Source organism: Caloenas nicobarica, chromosome 15 (assembly GCF_036013445.1).
Source record: "Caloenas nicobarica isolate bCalNic1 chromosome 15, bCalNic1.hap1, whole genome shotgun sequence".
NCBI classification, from domain to species: Eukaryota; Metazoa; Chordata; class Aves; order Columbiformes; family Columbidae; genus Caloenas; species Caloenas nicobarica.
The window spans coordinates 1,554,402-1,573,429 of record NC_088259.1 but is presented as its reverse complement, the minus strand read 5'-3'; the positions used below and the strand labels follow the sequence as shown (position 1 = coordinate 1,573,429).

Sequence of the window (19,028 nt, the reverse complement as noted above, 5' to 3'; positions counted from 1 at the left end):
GTGTGAGGGGATGAAGACTTGTCCCAGGGAACAGCAGGAAGCACAGGTGCCGGATTTTTTCCTGCCCAGTTTGTGGCCTCATATACATGTATCTGCTGGAGCAGGGGTGCAGCAGGAGGTTGCTGCAGCAGGTCCAGGCTGAGCAGCAGTGGGAGGTCTGGGTCACGAGGGTGTTTTCAGCCCCTCTGCTTACTAATGTGTGACTCCTGTGACTCATTTTCCAGCATCTCTGTGTGAGTCTGATGCAGCTTAGAGCCCCGCAACAAAACTAGATCACTTTTGATCCATCCTTAGGTTTAGGTTTCTGTGTGAGGGTGACTCTGGTCTGTACCCTGGTTCTAACCTCTTAACAATTTGTGTGCTAAGAGGAGCGTATACATTAGTCAGGAGGTATGGGAGCATGTATGAGTAAGAAATAGAGTGACAGTGATTCTCCAGCAGCCTCTACTTTACCGACACCCCAGCTTTTACCACATGCCCCAGTGGTTTACTCTCCCTTCCTCCGTGCAGGTCTGTCATTGTGGAAAACTCTGCCAGCAGCACCAATGCCACTGAAATCCTCAAGCCGGTGAAGAAACGAAAGAGGAAGGACTACCAGAGCCCTTCGGAGGAAGAATATGAATCTGAGCAAATGGTAGGAAGAGGACAGGGAGGGCATGTGTACACATGTGCCAATGTCAAGGATGGGCCATGGGCCACCCCTGTATGCACTGCAGGTGTGTGCAGTTCTCATCGGTGCTTTTCAGTGCTATGTAAGCTCTATTGCGAAGGGGTAACCTGTTGGCTGTTAATGCCTGAAAGACTTGAATGTGTGGAGCATCAGGGGTTCTAGATGCTTGGCTGGCTATTTGGCATGCCAAGCACCTTGAATTGGGCAGTGCTAGACATGTCCTGAATGGGCTGGAGGTATCAAGCGCTCTCAACTGCTCTCGAGTCTGGGCCACCAAAGTAAGTGCTGGAGTAAGAGAGTGTCTATTTGCATGATGTGTATCCTGGGGAAGGAAGAGTGACCTTGACAAGGCAAGAAAGCTCTGTTTACCAGCCCTGACTATCACATATCCACTCCAGGTGCAATTGCTACCATTCTGCACCAAAATCCTCCTCAGGCTCCCATCATCAGATCCTCTTGGTTGCCCATTTCTGGGCCAAGCATCAGTCAAATCATGGTTGTTGCAGAGGCACATAGAGTCCTTGGCACCGGTGTGAGAGTACAACACACAGCATAAACCTCTGTGCAGACCTCCAACACAATGGATTTCTGTTTTGTCTTTTCTCATGTCTAGGAGGAAAAGCAGGAAGAGATGAAAAACTCTGCAGAAGACTCTGCCATCAGCAATCTGGAGGCTGATGCGTGGAATGGGCCTCAGCACGGTATGGAGGGATCGGGCGGGCAGTGGGGTGAGTGCTCCCACTGCAGCTCTGGCGTTCTGCTGTGGGGCTGAGCCAGCATTTTGGTGCTCCAGCAGGGTCAAACACCCAGTCCAATGTGCTGGTACATGTTATTGAAGGCTTATGAGCTCCTCTGTTTGCTTGATCCTGTTCTGTCTCTTTCCATTTCTCTCCTTTCCTCTCTTTCTCTTCATGGGACGGGTGCACCCTTACAGATACAACTGTGTCTTCTTCAGACGTTGGGTTGTACTGTATACAGTGCTTTCTGGTCCCTCCCCTTGGGAGCTGAATTCAGTACTTGCTCGTGGAGCTGTTTGCTCCAATAGGCACTATCCTGAGCAATAATGTGGCTCTGTGCCACATCTGGATTTGCCTCTCCTTTGGACAGTCTTACGGGGATCTTGCCTCATGTGATCAGGAGCTCACAAATTTGGGAGTTGCTCCTGTAGGTTTGATGGTGCTGAAGCCAAGTGATTTGGGGTTGTCTCATCTTGTGGGGATCTATTCCTGGACCGTATCAGAGGAGATCTCAAATGCAGAGCTGTTGGCACAGGGAAAGGAGACAAGCGGAGGGATGCAGTGTTTGCTTGATTGTTTTTTTCCTTGCAGTACGATGGGGTTGAAGGGGAAGGAAAACTTGGGAAAATACTGAAAATAAATATTTATGGGAAACATTTGTGCCTGAATAGTGAAAGGTCATCCTCAAAGTCATTCTAAAATCAAACTGTTCCAACCTCGTATTCCTCTCCATAACCAAATGTACAGACAGTAATAGAGGCCAGATATCATTAACCCCTGATATTACACTGAGTTAACCACTATTAAAAAGGGATCTCTTACTCACTTTCCAGGTCCTTTTCTCCACAATGTGAGTCCTGAGCATGTAACATTCCCTGCTGCGTACAAATAAGCAGTGCTGAGCCTTGTTATTTCAGCATTTTATTTTCTCTTATTTTAGAAGTATATCAGCAAACGAAATACACACCTGGATGCTTTAGTGCAGCAAAGTGACTGTATGCTCTGTCTCCAGGTGTATTTGTCATTGTCCAGATGTACTTACGAATTCCCCAAACATGCCTGCCACTTTTTTCTATATCCTAAAGAAAAATAGAGGTATTCATCACTCTTAAGTATTAGCAAAGCACCTAAGTTAGTAACCTTGCTCACTGAAGTTCAGCTTTCATTTCTTCTGCAAGTTCCTATTTTTTCCATCTCCACTTCCCCTAAGCCCAAGGGAGGAAGGAGTTGGTCTGGTTTTCCCCGGCATTTCTGGCCTGCCCTACCCAAGGCTGACCTGTAGCTATGAATTAGTCAGTGTTGGACTAGGCACAGCACTGCTGGTGTCCCGTCAGGTGCTACAAAGCAGGGAGAGAAAGTGGATGGAGAGCAAGAGATTTGGGTTGTGTCTCCTGTGCCTCAGGCAAGGTCTTTGTAGCCTTCCCAAAGGGGTCGAAGGCATGAAGGATAATCTCCCTGCCCATGTAGAGACAATGCTGTCTTATTTTCCTGAAAACCGTAAGGGTAAATGCATCTCTAGAGTATCAGGGTGGCCCTGGTGTGCTGAGGGGGCTCATGTGGTTGTCTCAGAGCAGAGGGTAGCAGAGCTGGTGCCTCTGAAGCAGCAGTGGGAGATGAACCCACTGCTGGTTTGACTGGCTGGGAGCCCCTTGCAGCTGGGAGTGATTCTAAAGACCTCTGGATGGATCCTGCTGGTTGTCCCAAATCCATCAGTGCTGTGGCCGTTTTGGATGTACTGGCTGGAAGGAGGGCTGGTTGCAGAGGTGTCCCAATGCTTTGCACAGGATGACTCATCCCTCAGGCTCCTTAGGTGCCTAAGAGAGCACTGTGCAGTGACAGGACATTTGGGTCTTGGGACCTGTGTGAGAGGGGCCCTCTTGGCTCTGTCCCTCCTCAGTCAGCCAGCCAGGTTTGCTGGAGAAGGGGCTGTGGTAGGGTGATGCTGAGCTTTGCAGGGACACAGGACTGCGCGTGAGAGCAGGACGTGGCCCCAGTGGGACCCATGGGCTTACCTGCCCTCCGTGCTGCCCCAAGGCAGGCAGAGCGGGGGCTGGAGCAGACCCTCAGCAGCGCTCTTGTGTGTGCGTTTGTGCTGCGCTCAGGTGCCAGTGAGGAGAAGAAAGAAGGCTGGTCTTGGGCGTCCTACTTGGAGGAGCAGAAAGCTGTCGCTGCCCCTTTAGATCTCTTCCAGGATGTGAGTTGGGATTTTCCTGTCTTTTCCCCTCTTTCGTCTTCTCTTTTCTTTCCTTTTTCCTTTATTTTTTTTCCCACCCCTCCTCCTTCTCCTCTCTTTCTTGCTTCCCTATTTTGTGGAACTCTGAGTGATAAGCAAGCTCCCATCTTCACCTGGAGGTGACCAGTCAGCCTCTAGTTTTGATTTACCCCAAGTCCCGCTCCCCAGCAGGGTTCTGTCCTGCATCCCAAGCAACCCCCGTTGGCCTAGGACATCCCTGTGGCTCTGACAGGGTAGTGAAGTCTTTCCAACCCTTCCTTGAAGCAGACATGGGCTCTCCTGAGGGCACATTGCTGCACTGCACCCCCACTCCCAGGCATCTGGTTGCCAGTTTACAGGAGGAGCCAGACCTGTGCCCCACTCTCCCCAGCTGCAGCTGTTAGCCCAGGGACACCCTGCCCTGCCAGTAGCAAGAGAAGCAAATCCACAAGGAGGTGGAAGAATGTGTTTTCCTACAGGAAAAAGAAATAAATTTTGGATGAAAACATAGCCTGTGACCCACAATCTCCTGGTCCCAGCAGCTCCCATTGCCTGATGGTTGCTCCTTGGGATGGTTCTAGACCCATCTACCTGTGCCATTTTTTACATTGTAGTTTAATTTTTGTTTCTAGTACCAAGTAGCTTCGCAGCACAAGAATGGCTTTAAAGTGGGGATGAAGCTGGAGGGGATTGATCCGCAGCACCCATCTATGTACTTTATCCTGACAGTGGCTGAGGTAAGGTGCCTCCAGCCCCCATGTTCCTTCGTTCCTCCTCACACCTGTGCAGTGGGAAGCTCTGTGGGAGGGGAGATGCTGCTGGCTGGCCTGTGGAGGACATGGGCTTTGAGCATGTCGCTGCATGAGATGAGCTGGTGCTCCAGCACCTCAGTCAAGTGAATGGGAGTTTCCTTCCAGTTTGTAGGGGCAGGAGACTGTGCTGTGGAGCAGCTGTCATGGCCCAGCCTCGTTGGTCCTTCCATCACCCTGACACAGCAGGGCCATGGGAGGAGAGACTGTGGTGACAGCAACAGTTTCTTATCTTTGAGCTGATGCCCCTCAGGTCTAAGCCCTTGAGATGGAGGGTGTGGAGGCATCCCATTGCTCTTTCTTGTGTCCATGAATGCCCTCTCTCTGTGGGCTCTCTGCTCAGCCATGTGGCAGCTGAACCAGCCTTGCCTTGTAGTGCTCCCCAGGCAGCCAGGGAGACCAGCCATATAACAGTGGCTGCAGTTCTTGCTGCTGGAGAGATTTCACCAAAGCGGCATGGCATTTAGCCAAAATCCCTGCACCAGCATCTCCCCCGGATGCAGAAAAGGGAATCCATGCACTTGGTGGACCCAGCAGGGTGGCCCACCGTGGCATCTCACACACCAGCCTGAACCTCTGTTCTTAGGACTGGCTTGTGGTGGCCTTGCACTTACCTCATTCCATGCTGGACACCTTTTGGGACTGTCATGTGCCTCCTGATTTGGGCATTGACCTATGATTAACTCTTGGCTTACCTAAGTGAAATGCTGAGGTTGTGTGTGGGAGGGGAGGTGCATGTGATGCTCAGACGGCCAGGAGGTTTCCACAGTCCTTTCCTTCTCCTGCCCTCACTGCTGGTAGGTTTGTGGTTACCGGATGCGCCTGCACTTTGATGGCTACTCTGAGTGCCATGATTTCTGGCTGAATGCTGACTCCCCTGACATCCACCCTGCTGGCTGGTTTGAGGAGACGGGGCACAAACTCCAGCCCCCAAAAGGTAAGCAGCTAGCAAGTCTCAGTTGGTGGGTCTTGTTGAAGGAGGGGGATGTAGTGGGCCCCCAAACATGGAGCTGGAGATGGGGGCAGGGTGGCTCCATGGGGCCCAGGAACAGATGCTGCTGTGCTAGGGGAGTTCCGCAGGACAACCTGTTTGGCACCCATCATGCTAAAGATCTCTGCTTGCTGCTATTTTGGGGAAAAGCCCTGTCACCCTGGATGTCCCAGTGCCAGGCTGGAGTGAGCAGCTGTGCCCCACGGCAGGTGGGACTGATGCTCTCCAGGGAGCGGCTGAGCTCTGGATTTCCACTCCACTACTAATGTTTCCTAGCACCCCTTCAAAATCAGCCATTGGGTCTAAGTCACAGGCTTTGGGTTTGCCAGGGCTGTGCCCCGTCCACCCATGGCAGGACACATCTGGCAGGCTGAGGGATGGCTGGGGATGGCCAGGCTCAGCCTCATGATCTCCTCGCTGCTCTCTGTGAACTCACTGTTCTCATTTCTCTTCCTGAGGGGTTGTAGGTTATAAGGAAGAAGAATTCAGCTGGACAAACTACCTGAAGATAACGAAGGCTCAGGCAGCTCCTAAGCACCTCTTTATGGTCCGAAACACTGTGAGTACCAGCTTCTCCTTCCTGCCAGAGCCTGCAGGTTCCGATGTGATTTCTTCCCCTCCAGCTGCGCAGAATGCCTCCACCAGTGCTGGGCTTTTCTCTGTCCACCCCACGCTTCTTAAGCCCACAATGTAGAGGGCCAGCAGAGTGTACTGCTGCCATTGCTCAAAGAGATGTAGCACACTTTGCTACTGAGGATCTGCAGTTTGGACACTAGTTTGGTGTGCCCAAAATTGATTCTGTTTTCATCCAGATTACTCTCATGCACAGTTAAATCTGTTGCAAAAGTACTGGTGAGGAGAAGCAACTGCTACTCTCAATTTCTTTTTTTGCCACCAACCCTCAGTTAATGTTTCATAAGTATAATTCTTTTGTATCTGCTTTGTGTCTTCTTTGTTTCTGTCTCCACCTTTATTTTTCATATGGCGACTTGGGTAAGGAAAGTGGGAAAATAAGCAGAGCGCAAAGCACTGATGGTTTCTTTGTCAGTTGCAGAGGAAATTCAAGCTACTGATAAATCAGCTTCTCCAAGTTATTTGTTGTGTCTAAACCCCCCTGTTCATCACTGCAACAATCCCACTAGCATGTGTGATGCAGCGTTTTGCACAGACCTTCCCTGACCTCCAGGCAGGTCCAGGACCACTTAGGATTCCAGAAGGGCAGTGCCCTGCTATGCATGCAAAAAAAGAGGCAGAGGGTCTGGTTTTGGGAGGGTTTGGGCGGGCACCTATTGGCAGCAGGCCAGGGGAGTGGTGAGGAAGGTGCTGGGACCAGGGCTCTGAAAGAAACCTGCCTCTCTCTCCTCCCAGCATGAGGCTTTCCCAGGCTTCGAGGTGGGCATGAAGCTCGAAGCTGTGGACCGCATGAACCCTTCCCTGATCTGTGTTGCCACAGTGACTGATGTGGTGGACAATCGCTTTTTGGTGCACTTTGACAACTGGGATGATACTTATGACTACTGGTAAGTGCACAGAGGCTCCTGGGGTGCCAGTGCTGGAGAGACACCCTTCCACTATTTCAGCAAGAGGGATGAGGTGCTCGGGAAAGTGTGGAAGAATCCCAGCATGCTGCTGCAGACAGGCCACCAGTGGTCCAGTGAGGCAGAGGGACACTCCCCTGTGCTGGGGGACAAACCTTCACCTATGCCACATCACCTCCTAGGACGTTGCCATGGCCCTGTAGTTAACATGGGGCAAAGACAGGTGTGATCACATGCTGGGGGCTTTCCCTGAAACCCACCTGGGAAACGCACCACTTGCAATGCAGAGATTGAAGGCCTGATCTTAAAAAGAGCTCCTGGGTCTGTAGGCAGAGGATCATGGCTGGGTGGGTCCCAGTTGAGGCTGGTTAAGGCCAATTAAAATGCCTAGTTAGCACAATCAGGGTCCTGAGAGCAACTGTTTCCTTTGTGGCTGGAACCCTCTGACTTTCTCTTTTTGCCCTGAGGAGCTGTGGGGCTGCAGCAGTTTCTGTCTCTGGCTGCTCCTCACTCGCTGGTGCTGGGCAGCCGCCTGCTCTTTCCTAGGGCAGACCTGCAAAGCAGCAGCACCTGAGTGTGCTGTGACCCACTGGGAGCCATGGCCAGGACATGAGTCCCTGCAATTGCTCAGGTCTCACCGCTCTGAGCTCTGAAAGGCATGGCCTGAAGGGCTGCTGTTCCCTGGGCAGCTCTGCGGCAGGGCTTGCACTCAGGGCGTTTGTGTCCTGCTCCTCTGAGCCGGACTCCCCCTGCTCTAGCTCTTGTCCTGCCAGGGCCAGTGGTTCCCCGGGTTGCTCAGGGACAAGGGTGCTGTAGGAGGCCTCGGCTTCTGCAGGGGCTTTTGCTGGTGGTGCGGGCCCGGGGCCTGCCATCAAATGGCCTGCCCTGGACGCCTGTAGCCCATGCTGCCTGGTGGTGATGAGATGGGTATCTCAGCCCTCTGTAAGAGTTCGGGTGTGTTTTCCAGGTGTGACCCCAGCAGTCCATACATCCACCCAGTTGGATGGTGTCAGGAGCATGGCAAACCCCTCACGCCTCCTCAAGGTGAGTTAATACCCTGGGAGTGCAGCCTTCACTGGCACATCCCCTTGGGGACAAGCTTCCCAGGCTGGCATGGGGAGCCTGGGGACACAAAACCCATGGCCCTTGCTCGTCTGCAGGCCCAGGCAGGGCCTTCAGCAAGGCCACAGCAAGGGAGGTGGCAGGCTCCTGCCTTGTTCAGGTGCATCACGCTGGCTGTGTCAGGCTGAGTGGAGATACGAGGAGGACCCAAGCTGCCTGTGCGGTCACAGATGTCTCTGCTTCCTTGTACCCTGGATTTCATAGTCCATGATAAAATAATAGCATTTCGTGATGTCTCTCCTGTTCCCATGTGCCTGGCACAGACTTGGTTGGTCCTTCAAGGCAGTAGGACATTCTGGGGTACTTGCCATCTTCTTGCAGGAGTGTCTCACCTTCTGCATCTTCCTCCTTCTAGATTATCCTGACCCTGACAACTTTACCTGGGAAAAGTACTTAAAGGAAACAGGAGCATCTGCTGTCCCGGCTTGGGCCTTTAAAGTGGTGAGTGCCACATCATCTGTACTGTGCTTGGGCAGGAATTTGGGTTTTCTCCATTGTCAGGTCTTTGCTTTTATACAAAGTGTCAAGTATTGTTGAGTATGCTCCTGCCACAGGCCTGGGTTCTGGATGTACACTCAAGATTCAGAAGTCAGGGCTATCCTGGGGAAATAGTTCGAAACTGGGAAAAATGGGGACAGGAGCTAGACAGGAGCCGGGTGATGGGAAATCATTTATGCTTGCTTGATAGTTTTTGTCTCTAACTGCAGCAACTGCAGCTGTGTCCAGCCAAGTGTGACTGCAATACAGATCCCTCAAAATGTGTCTCTTAGACATGTTCTCTCGGGCACAGCTTTCCCACCTTGATAAAACACAGATCTAGGAGGCCCATCCCCACTCTCTCCTGTTGCTATTGTGAGCTGGGGTGGCTCTTACCCAGACAAGCCAGGGCTGGTAGCTGGGTTTTAGTAGCACACGCTGCTGGGAAAGGTGTCGAGAGGCATGGGAGCCCAAAGCAACCTGCTCCCCACTGACCTGGGTTCTTCCTGGCCCCAGCGCCCACCTCACGGCTTTCTGGTCAACATGAAGCTGGAGGCAGTGGACAGGAGGACTCCTTCCTTCATCCGAGTGGCTAGTGTGGAGGATGTGGAAGATCACAGGATAAAGGTGAGTGCCAGAGTCTTGGTGCTGAGTCTGTGTCCAAGCATTGTGCTGGCTTGCTCCTGCCCTTCCCAACTCACTGCTGGTTGCAGTGGCAAAGTGTGTGGAGGTTGTGGAAGCACACTCTGTGGAGGAAGGCAGGTCTAGTGCCTGGTTCCAGGAGTGGAGGAAAGCCTTGTGCTGCAGTTCAGCTCTACCCTGCTGCTTGCTGTCAGTTTGGAGGGCTCCACTGCTCCTCAGGCACATGCCCTGAGGTTTGAAGGGTGACCTCTCTACTTGTCTCCCCAGATCCATTTTGATGGCTGGAGCCATGTCTATGATTTCTGGATTGATGCGGATCATCCAGACATCCACCCCATAGGCTGGTGCTCAAAAACTGGACACCCACTGCAGCCTCCTCTCAGTAAGTCCTGCGCCTGGGTCAGTCCCTTATACCAGGACCCAAGCATGCCAGACCTCACTGTCACGATCACCTGCCCATGCACAGAAATGAGAGGGCAAGTGCTGGCCAAGGATGGGCAGGGAGGAAGAGATTTTCCATGGAGTAATCAGTTGGAAAGTCCTCCCTGGTTGGCACAGGCAGGGAGCCTGGAGCCCTGGCTCTGCCATTGCATTCTCTCTCCTGTTTCTCTTCATCATCTAGGGCCAAAGGAACCAGCCTCCTCTGCCCATGGGGGCTGCCCAACCCTGGGTTGCAAGAGCATCCCTCACACCAAGAGCTCCAAGTACAGCTTTCACCACAGGTGAGCTCCCCAGCACTGCTCAGAGGGGCACAGCCTCCCTCACAGCCCTTCCTCTGCTCCTCCGCACCTGCCAGACCCACCAGCAACCAGCCCTTCCCTGCACCCATCTCACACCTGGCTCTGCCCCCTGCTTAGGGGCAGCCCTTGCTCTCCCTAAGCCGGACCCCAAGGCAGCATGGAGCCCATGGCGAGTGTAACTCCTGTGAACTCTTACTCTGTGCTTGTCCTGTGGCACCCAGAACCTCTGGGGGTGCCCTGTATGCCCATCTGCCTGTGGGGATGTATGGGCTACATAGTGGTCAGTGCCTCTAAGATGCTGTTCACCGATACCAGCTTCGTGGATGGTTTTCCTCCCACCACTCATGGATACCTTTCACTGTGAGGATGTGAGCTGGGAAGCCTGAGAAGGAACAGTGCATCATCCCCAGCTCAGTCAGTTGCTTGTGTGACCTTTTCCAGGAGAAACCAGGCATGGTATAGTGCTGACCCTGGCATGGCAGGCTGGTGTCAAGAGGAGCTCGCATGGTGGAAGATCTGTGAGGATGGAGAAGGCAAATCTGGCTCCCAGGGATTTCTGTACTGGCCACACTCATAACACTCGCTTCCTCCTCACTCTGAGGCTAGTCCAGATGCCTGTGGGGCCAAGGATGGGAAGATAGAGGCTCTGTGAACCCCAGTGACCTGCTTGATCAGCACTGTGGTGACTTGCATAGGGTCACTGTGATGGCAACAGAGAAGGTGGAAGGGGTGTTTGTACCTGGAAGGACTTGGTGTGCCCTGCCCTTGATCCCGGCACCCTTGCCCCGGAATTTGTTCAGCACATCTTTGCTCTGCTTTCCATGGCCAGGGCTATAGCTTCCTGTGCTTGGGGGTAGAGGGTTGGCTCCCCCACCATGCCGCTCTGAGCTGGGTCCAACGCTCCCTCCTTCTGTTCTCTAGGAAGTGCCCCACGCCAGGTTGTGATGGGTCAGGACACGTGACTGGGAGATTCACGGCCCATTACTGCCTCTCAGGGTGCCCGCTGGCAGAGAAGAACCAGGGCAGGCTTAAGGCAGACTTGTCTGACACTGAGGCCTCAACTCGCAAGAGGAACATGATTGGCTTCCCTCAGCGAAAGAAGTCTCGGCACCATGGGAGGTAGGAGCAAGCCTGGTGAGCCCTGGGCAGCAGTGCAGGGTCCCTATGCCGTGACTGCTGTCCCTGGGAGGGATGGCTGAGACGGAAAGGCTCCTTGACCATGGGGGAGCATGGTTGCTGGCAGCTGGCGTTTGTCCTTCCAGCTCTGTTGGGCATCTCTCTTGGTTTTTCTTCCTATGTTTTGTGTCTTTAGCTGTCAACCCTTTGGGTCAGGGTCCAAGAGGTAGTCGTTGCTCCCACTGACAGGGCATCGCTCTGTGCGGTGTGGAGGAGGGCCCTTGGGCCAGTCCCAACCAAGTTGGAAATCAGTCTTCCTGTCTCTTTAGAGGGCGACCTCCAAAGTACCGGAAGATCCAGCAAGAAGACTTCCAGGGTAAGTGACATCCTCTGCCATGGTGTCATTGCAGGGACAAGGCTCAAGGAACTGGGGTGGTGGCTGTTGGAGACAGGTCTCCCTTGGCTCACTCAGGCCTCAAATGGGTCAGCATCAGTGAGGAGCTTGTGGTCAACTGCCAAAGTTGACCATCTGTCAAGGAATGTCCCTGCCTCTTACCAGAGCTTTGCTAGGTCCCTCGTCATGTCTCTTGGTTTATGTCTATGAATCTCTGAGTGCTTTAGGGCAGGGAATTAAGATCCTCTCTCAATGGCAGTGCATTTTCTGCGGTGCTTGGCCTCTTCAGACTGGATGCTATGCCTTCATCCTGTGGCTTCCATACCCCAAAACATCCGTGTGATTGTGAAGTGCTAAATTATTGGTGCAGAGCAGAAACTGATGCTGAACAGTTTGCTTTGCTTTAAGTTCCGATGACTGACATAAGACAATGACCGACATTCATTCCAGCCAGTATCCATTTTACCACAGGCTATTCTGCTGCCTACCCCAGCGCTGGGGGTGAATGAAGAGGATCTCTTCCTGGGAGCCATCTTTGACTCCTTGGAGCAAAGAGCAAGGGAAAAGTTTTGTTGAAAACATGTAATAAATGGAATGATATAGGATGGCATTCTGGTATGAAATTTGACATTGAAATCTGGTTCACTACGAAAAACGAATGATTGAAGGTGGTGAGAACAAGGCAAAGCCAAACTTGTCTCTGAACTTCTTCCCCCACCATCCCTAATCCCACCAAGCTGAACACTTGTTTGTACTGATATCCTATTAATTCAAGGGACAACCTCTAGCTCTTGATACCTGGACCCATGAGACCATCTGCTGCCAGCCCTGGGCCCTCCCCTGAACAGGACCCTCCCCAAGGCTTGTAGGATAGGATGGGGTGGGGTGGGATGGGATGTTCTCATCCTTCCTCCTTGTATCACGTCTTGCATTTTTATTGCCAGCTATTGCTTCAGAGAATATGCACCAATCGCTCTTCATGTCTGCCCTGTCTGCCCATCCTGACCGCTCCCTGTCACTCTGCTGGGAGCAGCACTGCAAACTGCTGCCAGGTGTAGCTGGCATCACAGCAACTACAGTGGCCAAGTGGACCATTGATGAGGTGAGATGATTTTGAAGACTGTGTGCTGGCTCCTAACCCAGTGGCATGGCTGGGAGCACTCTACCTGGCTATGCAGCACAATGGTACATGCACCAGGCACAGAGGTGCTTCAGCAGCCACTTCTTTGGGCTAGCGAGAAGGCAGTCTGTTGGACACGCTTGTGGGGTACTGTATAGAGAGCTGCCAAACATGAGACCTGATGGCAGCTTCTGGGAAGCAGATGCAGAACTACCAGGTTCTCATCTGGCTTGTCTGTGAACCTAGCCCAGGGCAGGCGGGTGATGGCAAACAGCAGTGTCTTCATTTAGCATGTAAGAGTTTTCCAAAAGTATCGGTTTCATCTTTGCCAAGTTAGAAGATAAGAAGTCACTTCCCTGGTTCTCTGAAAAAATATCTTTACCTCAGATTCTTTATCGTCACCTTCATTCACTTTCTTTGGCATCTGCGATGGGTTCTCTTAAGGCCTGAGTAGCTGGAACTCAGGCACCTGCCTCATTCCCTCATTACCGTCCTGTGTGCCCCCCTCCTGTCCCTGACCCTCAGTGAGAATTGTCTTGCTGTGCTGGAGATGGCTTATTGGAAATGAACCTGCTGTAGCATTTTCTACTTGTGCTGGAAGAGGCCAGCTCCTGCGCCCTGGTCCAAGGATGATCTCTAGGCACAGGAGGGTGCTGCAACTGCAGCCTTTGCCCTGACACCCACATGTTACCTTACGGGGCACAAAATGCCTCTGTGGAACTGAGGATGTGGGCTCCTGGGGGTGGTCTCCAGCCAGAAACATTGCTTCTGTCTTGACATTTCTCTCTGTTTATTCCAAGGTCTTTAGCTTTGTTCAGACTCTGACGGGTTGTGAGGACCAAGCCAAGCTCTTCAAGGATGAGGTGAGAGGGGCTGGAGGATGAGTGCAGGTGGCCAAGGACAGCTGTTGGCCAACAGGGCGGGGAGGAATTGGTCAGTGGCCTTCCTGTGATGGATTGCTGCTGATTGCTGTGAGCACACCCAGCACCTGGCAATGATCCCACCTTGCACCCCTGGGGTTGCAGCCCCACTGCATTGGAGTGTGCAGCTGTCTGCCTGTGCAGATACGGTGGCAGTAGGGGGGATGCTGACCCCAAAGAGCCTGCCCTGTTCTCCCAGCATGGGTGAGGGAGGGCCCCTCTGAAGAGGTCAGGATGGGGGAGCAGGAGGAGGGTGGTGCTGCAGCATTAACAGCACCACCACCTCCCAAGGGAAGCTGCTTGATCCTCACCCATTCATCCTTTCCTGCCTGCATCCTCTCATCAGCACAGCAGTTCAGTGGCATTGCTGTCTGTCAGTCAGTTTCATTGATTTTAGACCCCTCTGTGGACAAATGCGCAGAGGGGCTGCTTTCTGGCATGTGCCATACACCCAGGGCCAGCTGATCTTGGGCACACTGGGTACAGCAAGCGTCTCAGCCCGTTAGGAAATGTCCCCTGTACCTTAAGGGTGCTCATGCATGCGAAGCTGAGCCGGAGGCAACCTCCATGCGTGCCAGGACCTGGAGCAGGGAGTGGATGGGTGTCTGCCCAGAGCAGGTTGCCTACTGGCTGTGTGCTGTGCCCATTGCACTCTGGTGCAGAGGCCTGGGCTGGCTGCAGTGTCAGCTCCTGAGGTGGCCCTTGGAAGGACCTGTCCCCCTCTCTGCCCTGTTACTGGGTGTGTGGGCTCCCAGCTCTGGCTTATGTGGGGCAGTGTGGGAGTGCTGTGGGTGGCCCCTTCCCTACACCCTGAGATCATCTGTGGCACCTGGCTGAGAGTGAGTGCGACTATGCGCGTCCCCAGGTTGTGCCTGTGCTGGCTGTCCCTAGAAAGTCACAGCCTGGATTTTCAGTGAGTGCCTTTGTCCCTACTTTCCACTCCAGATGATCGATGGTGAGGCATTCCTCTTGCTGACGCAGGCTGACATCGTCAAGATCATGAGTGTCAAGCTGGGCCCGGCACTCAAGATCTACAATGCCATCCTCATGTTCAAGAATGCTGATGACACCTTAAAGTGATTTTTCTTGGCCCGATCGTGATCTTCCCTCAGCACCAGTGCTGCCAAACTGTCTGGTCAGGACAGATTCCCCCCAACTGACTGCAGTTTGTTATGTCCTGCTCATGTCTTCTCGGATGCCGCATCTCCGTTCTCCCACCAGTCCATCTCCCATCCTCTCTCCTCCACTCCCCACTGCCCTTCTCCACTAGCGCCGGGTACAGGCTGACCTCAAGCCCCAGCAGCGACTGCAGGGACAGAAGGTGGATGTGAGACTAACCTGTCTTAGCACAACAGCTGCCCTGCATGTCCTGCTGTGGCTGCACTGATTTGGGGGGTGTGTTGAGGGATGGGAGAGCAGGGCAGAGGGTGTAGCAGCTGAGGCTGACACCACTGCTCAGGTCACCCAGAAAAGGGAAGGGACTGATGGCCTCTGTATGTGCTTGCACCCATTTAAAGGCTGGTCTTGACTTTGCTCAGCAGCTGAAAGAAGATTTTTTGTTTTTTTCCCTTCACTGTGTTCCCCTGGGGTGTCTTGTGCTAATGTCATTTCCAAGGGATGCTCTTAAGGAGCTTCTGCTCGCTTTGCCTTTTTCTCTGAATTCTTTTGACTTTCTCTTTTAAGGCCAGATGCTGACTTTGCTTTGCCCCTTCATTGCACTGGGAACCAGTGGCCTACCTCTCGCCCCTTCCAGCAAGCAATGTGTCCTGGCTGCTGTTCTGCCCACAACCAGCATCTGTGCTTTATTCCTCTTTACTGTAATGCAGCAGCCCCAGGGCCCCACAGGGCCAGGGCTGGGTGGATGCAGAACAAGCTCAGTTTGCTCTTGTGCTTCAGGCTGTCTTGGCCAGCATGTCTCTGGGGGAAAGGATGCTTGGTTAATTTGTTCCCCTTGCAGCAATTAAAAAATACTTTGCAAGGGAGAGTCAGGCCCTCTTTGGTATATGTGTTGGGAGCAAGGCCCTTTCTAGAATGGGGACAGCTGCCAAGGACAAGAAGCATCCATTCCTCCATAGGCAGATCTACAGCTCACTCTGAAGGCATTCCTGAGCCGGCTGGCTCTATCATGCCAAGCTGCCTTCTCCCATTTTTTTGTCCTCATGAGGCCCCCGGTTTTTGGTGTCTAAAGAGCAGGATCTCCTGCTGTCCCTGGATTCCTTACCTGCAGAGCTAAAAGAAATTGAGCAGTTCGCTGGGGTTTTTTGCCGTCCTTTTTGTAACATAGCACCTTTTCAACAAGGGTTCAGGCACTTCAGAAGTGCGCATGTAACGCTGTCCCTTGTAATGGAGGAGAGGCCGAGTAGGCTAGGACTCCAGAGCCAGGAAAGCCAACGTGCCTGGGGATGCTGGCAAAGTCCCAGGCAGCTTCGAATAGTCTCTGTGCTCCCCGGCAGCAGCCGTGCTGCTCTCGCCGTGGTCTGTCACCCTTCTGTGCACGTCTGCTGTGGAAGCAGTGATGTGGCACTGGAGGGCGGCCACTCCATAGTCTGCGGTGATGTGATCCGAGTCCCATGTCCACTTTCTTTCCCATTTCCATGAATGACATATCATAAGCAAAACAATTTTTTCCCCTTTCCCAGTGCCCAAAGACAGGGATGAAGGAATCTTAGTGCACCAGCATGTGTCTTGGAGCAGCACTGCCTTGTTGTCACCTGGGTCAATCTGTTCTAGGCTTCCCATGGAAATGTAGCATTTTGACTCTTGTTATTGAATATTTGAGGTCACATTTGACCTGCTCCTGAAATGTCTGCTGCTTACTCTTCACAGAGGACTTACAACTAGTCCATGTATTTGTTTTGTCAATGCTTGGGTTACATTTGGCAGCTCTCCCTCTCCTTTTTAAATTTTCTTCCATTTCTTCAAGAACTGCAGTGTGGCCAGCTGTGGAGAGAGAGGGAGTGGGAAGGAACAGCCATGTCCCTGGGTCCCACAGTAAATGGTACTGAAGTTGGTCTCTTCAATAGATGGGGAGTCTCTTTGTGGGCCACTGTATGCTGGGGGAGAAGAAGAGGAGCCCTGGGACTTTCAGCTGTAAGTCTTACAGCTGTGCAAACAGTGCTGAGACCTCTTCAGGTGTGATCTGGAGCAGAATGGCTCCCTTGCACAGGACATAGTTACTGAGCTTATAAGGAAACATCTTAGGAAATCATCCTGTTCTCATCTGCCCCATTCACTCATGCTAAGTCATTCCTTCTGTTGGGTCAGGAACTAAGCACTGTCCCTGAGTGCTGCGAGAGGAGTTGCTACCTAAGAATCAGATCTGAAACTAGTCTGAAGGATGGAGAGCCTTGTCTCTCACAAGGCCGCCCTGGAGAGCAGAGGTGATGGGGAGCTGAGAAGATCCCTGCTGAAGGGGAAGAGGAGCCATGAGCCATGGCTGGCCCACAAGACTGGGTGCAACCAATACCACTGGCTCTTGCTCTGCCGTTGGGTGCAATCAAGCCATGCTCTGCCTGGGCACCAGCGAAGCAGGCAGAGATACATGCTCCAGACGGAGCCAGCCGTGGCCACCTGCAGGGTACTGCCTTACCTGGGCTCTTTTGACCTCCATCTCAGAGTGCAGATGAAAACGGGACAGGGTTGCCAGGTTGTTCCCCCGTGGCTGTGGGCTCTGGCTGCACAGCTGGGCCCCAGCTCTCTGCTGGGTCTGAGCTCTGTGCGGGGAGCAGCTGCCAGGAAAACCAGCCTCCCTGGAAGGGTGATGTGAGAGTGTGTAACACGCTTTCCTGCTGTCCTGAGCATCAGTTCATCAGCCTCTTGAGCTGACTCAGCCGTTTGGGTACAAAGCTTCTGGATTCATCTGGGTGAAAGACTTACAGGGTTTGTAGGTGGTCAAGGGCTATTTACTGTTTAAACTTACAACCTTCTTCTTGTTTCCTTTAAAACCAAACCCAAAGCGTTGTGTGTACATGTGAATGGGTGTTTATGGAAGTACCATGATGCCATTTCCTCTACTGTTGGTGTGTCGCTGTTTTAATGTGGTGGTCTGTCTCTGTGGCTGTGGACGTGGCAGGCTCTGGTCCCAGGGTCTCAGGCAATGTGTCCTCTGTGAGCAGAAGTTGTCTGTGGTCCCAGCAGGGAAGCCAGGAGAAGGAAGGTTTGCTACATCCCTGGCCTTGCCAGGTCTTCCGTCTCCACAGAGCATTGATTGTGAGTTCCCCCCTCAGGGAGCATCAAGGGCAGCTGTGACCAAGGCAGAAGCACCAAAGTTTTTCATCCTTCCCCTGTTGCCTGACCAAACTCCTCACAGGGGTGTCTGCTGCCATGTGGCTAAGAATCTGGAGAGGACAGTGGGGCTGAGTCTGGCCCACAGGTTCCTCTCTGAGGTCTTTCTGAGAGATGTGGCTGCAGCCAAAATTTCTAGATCAGTGAAGAATTTTTCAAGTTCAGATGTTTTCTTGAGGGAAGGCCCCCGAGCCTGTGCTTCTGTCATTGCTGTCCCTCCTGCTGCAGATGTTGGCAGGGCTTAGCTGGAGCCATGGTGTCCCACCACATGCTCCAGCCTGGGGCACGGGGTGTCTTCTGGGGCGGCTGGTCCGCGGGTGGCTCCAAGCGCATGGGAGCAGCTGGAGCTCCTCAGGAAGCCTCCTCATGGAAATCATGACGGCGTGAGGCCACGGTGCCCATTTCTGTGAAAGCAGCCAGCCTGAAGCTCAGCGAGCATGGCAGTTGTGCCTGCCTTGCCAGAGCAGAGCTGCCTGCCTGCCCCTGCCTTCCTCCAGGGATTTCTGTGTAGATCACAAGCACTTTTAGAAAAGACATAAGCCCTCCAAATTGTCCAGGAGGGTTGAGGGCTTAAGGCAGCTGCTGCCTGCGGAGGCAAATCTGGGGACCTGAGTGCAACGAGGGGCACTGGAGAAGAAGGTGGAGCCATGAGAGGGATGTGACTTGGCTGCTTCTGCTCCTCTTCCTCGCTCCTCAACTTCTGGGAGTGACCCCCTGGGCCAGGGGACTGGGAAGGACCTGCAGCCCAGCTCCTTTCCTCCAGTCTGCCCTGGGCCTGAGGCTCACTCGTGCTTGGAGGGAGAAGGGGGGGGATGCGTATTTTGGAACGAGTGTGATTATGATAACAAAAGCTTTTTTGCACTTTTGTTCATTTTGCACTATTTTTTCCCTGCTTTTTTGATATTTGCATCTTCTCTTTTGTGTTTTCATAACAAACATACTTTTTGTTGTAGCCAGTAGAAGCTATTCTGGAACTTTGTGTCCTGAGTGTACAGCAGTTTAAAGGTCCTATATATATATATAAATTTACATCTGTCTAAAAGTAAATTTATATATATAGAGATCACGGTGTGATGTGTTTTGTTGGTGTTTTTAAATAATAAACGAATGTGAGCAATGGAAGTCTGTGCACACTGGTTATTCAGCCCTGCTGCCTCCCCTGGGGAAAGGCGCTTGTGCGTGCTGGGGTGGAAGGAAACACGCACGCGGAGACAGACACACGGACACGGGGCCTGGGCAGGGGGGGCTGCGCTGCC

General features: G+C 52.8%; 1 protein-coding gene across 3 annotated transcripts in view; it reads left to right on the top strand.

Moving 5' to 3' along the window:
• L3MBTL1 (L3MBTL histone methyl-lysine binding protein 1) overlaps window positions 1-18,796 on the top strand; it is a 31,535-nt gene extending 12,739 nt beyond the window's left edge. Inside the window, exons 6-22 of one of the 3 annotated variants that reach the window (XM_065645643.1) lie at window positions 511-634; window positions 1,284-1,371; window positions 3,510-3,601; window positions 4,252-4,356; window positions 5,230-5,365; window positions 5,887-5,978; window positions 6,788-6,939; window positions 7,925-8,001; window positions 8,435-8,520; window positions 9,073-9,183; window positions 9,466-9,580; window positions 9,821-9,920; window positions 10,860-11,057; window positions 11,384-11,430; window positions 12,393-12,550; window positions 13,369-13,431; window positions 14,434-18,796. In XM_065645643.1, the coding sequence (XP_065501715.1) occupies window positions 511-634; window positions 1,284-1,371; window positions 3,510-3,601; window positions 4,252-4,356; window positions 5,230-5,365; window positions 5,887-5,978; window positions 6,788-6,939; window positions 7,925-8,001; window positions 8,435-8,520; window positions 9,073-9,183; window positions 9,466-9,580; window positions 9,821-9,920; window positions 10,860-11,057; window positions 11,384-11,430; window positions 12,393-12,550; window positions 13,369-13,431; window positions 14,434-14,568 (1,879 nt within the window). In that variant the 3' untranslated portion in view covers window positions 14,569-18,796. Of the gene's footprint in view, window positions 1-510; window positions 635-1,283; window positions 1,372-3,509; window positions 3,602-4,251; window positions 4,357-5,229; window positions 5,366-5,877; window positions 5,979-6,787; window positions 6,940-7,924; window positions 8,002-8,434; window positions 8,521-9,072; window positions 9,184-9,465; window positions 9,581-9,820; window positions 9,921-10,859; window positions 11,058-11,383; window positions 11,431-11,919; window positions 12,001-12,392; window positions 12,551-13,368; window positions 13,432-14,433 lie in introns of those variants that run through there. The other 2 variants (XM_065645642.1, XM_065645644.1) reach the window with 2 other exon arrangements.
• The last annotated feature ends 232 nt before the right edge of the window (window positions 18,797-19,028 follow it).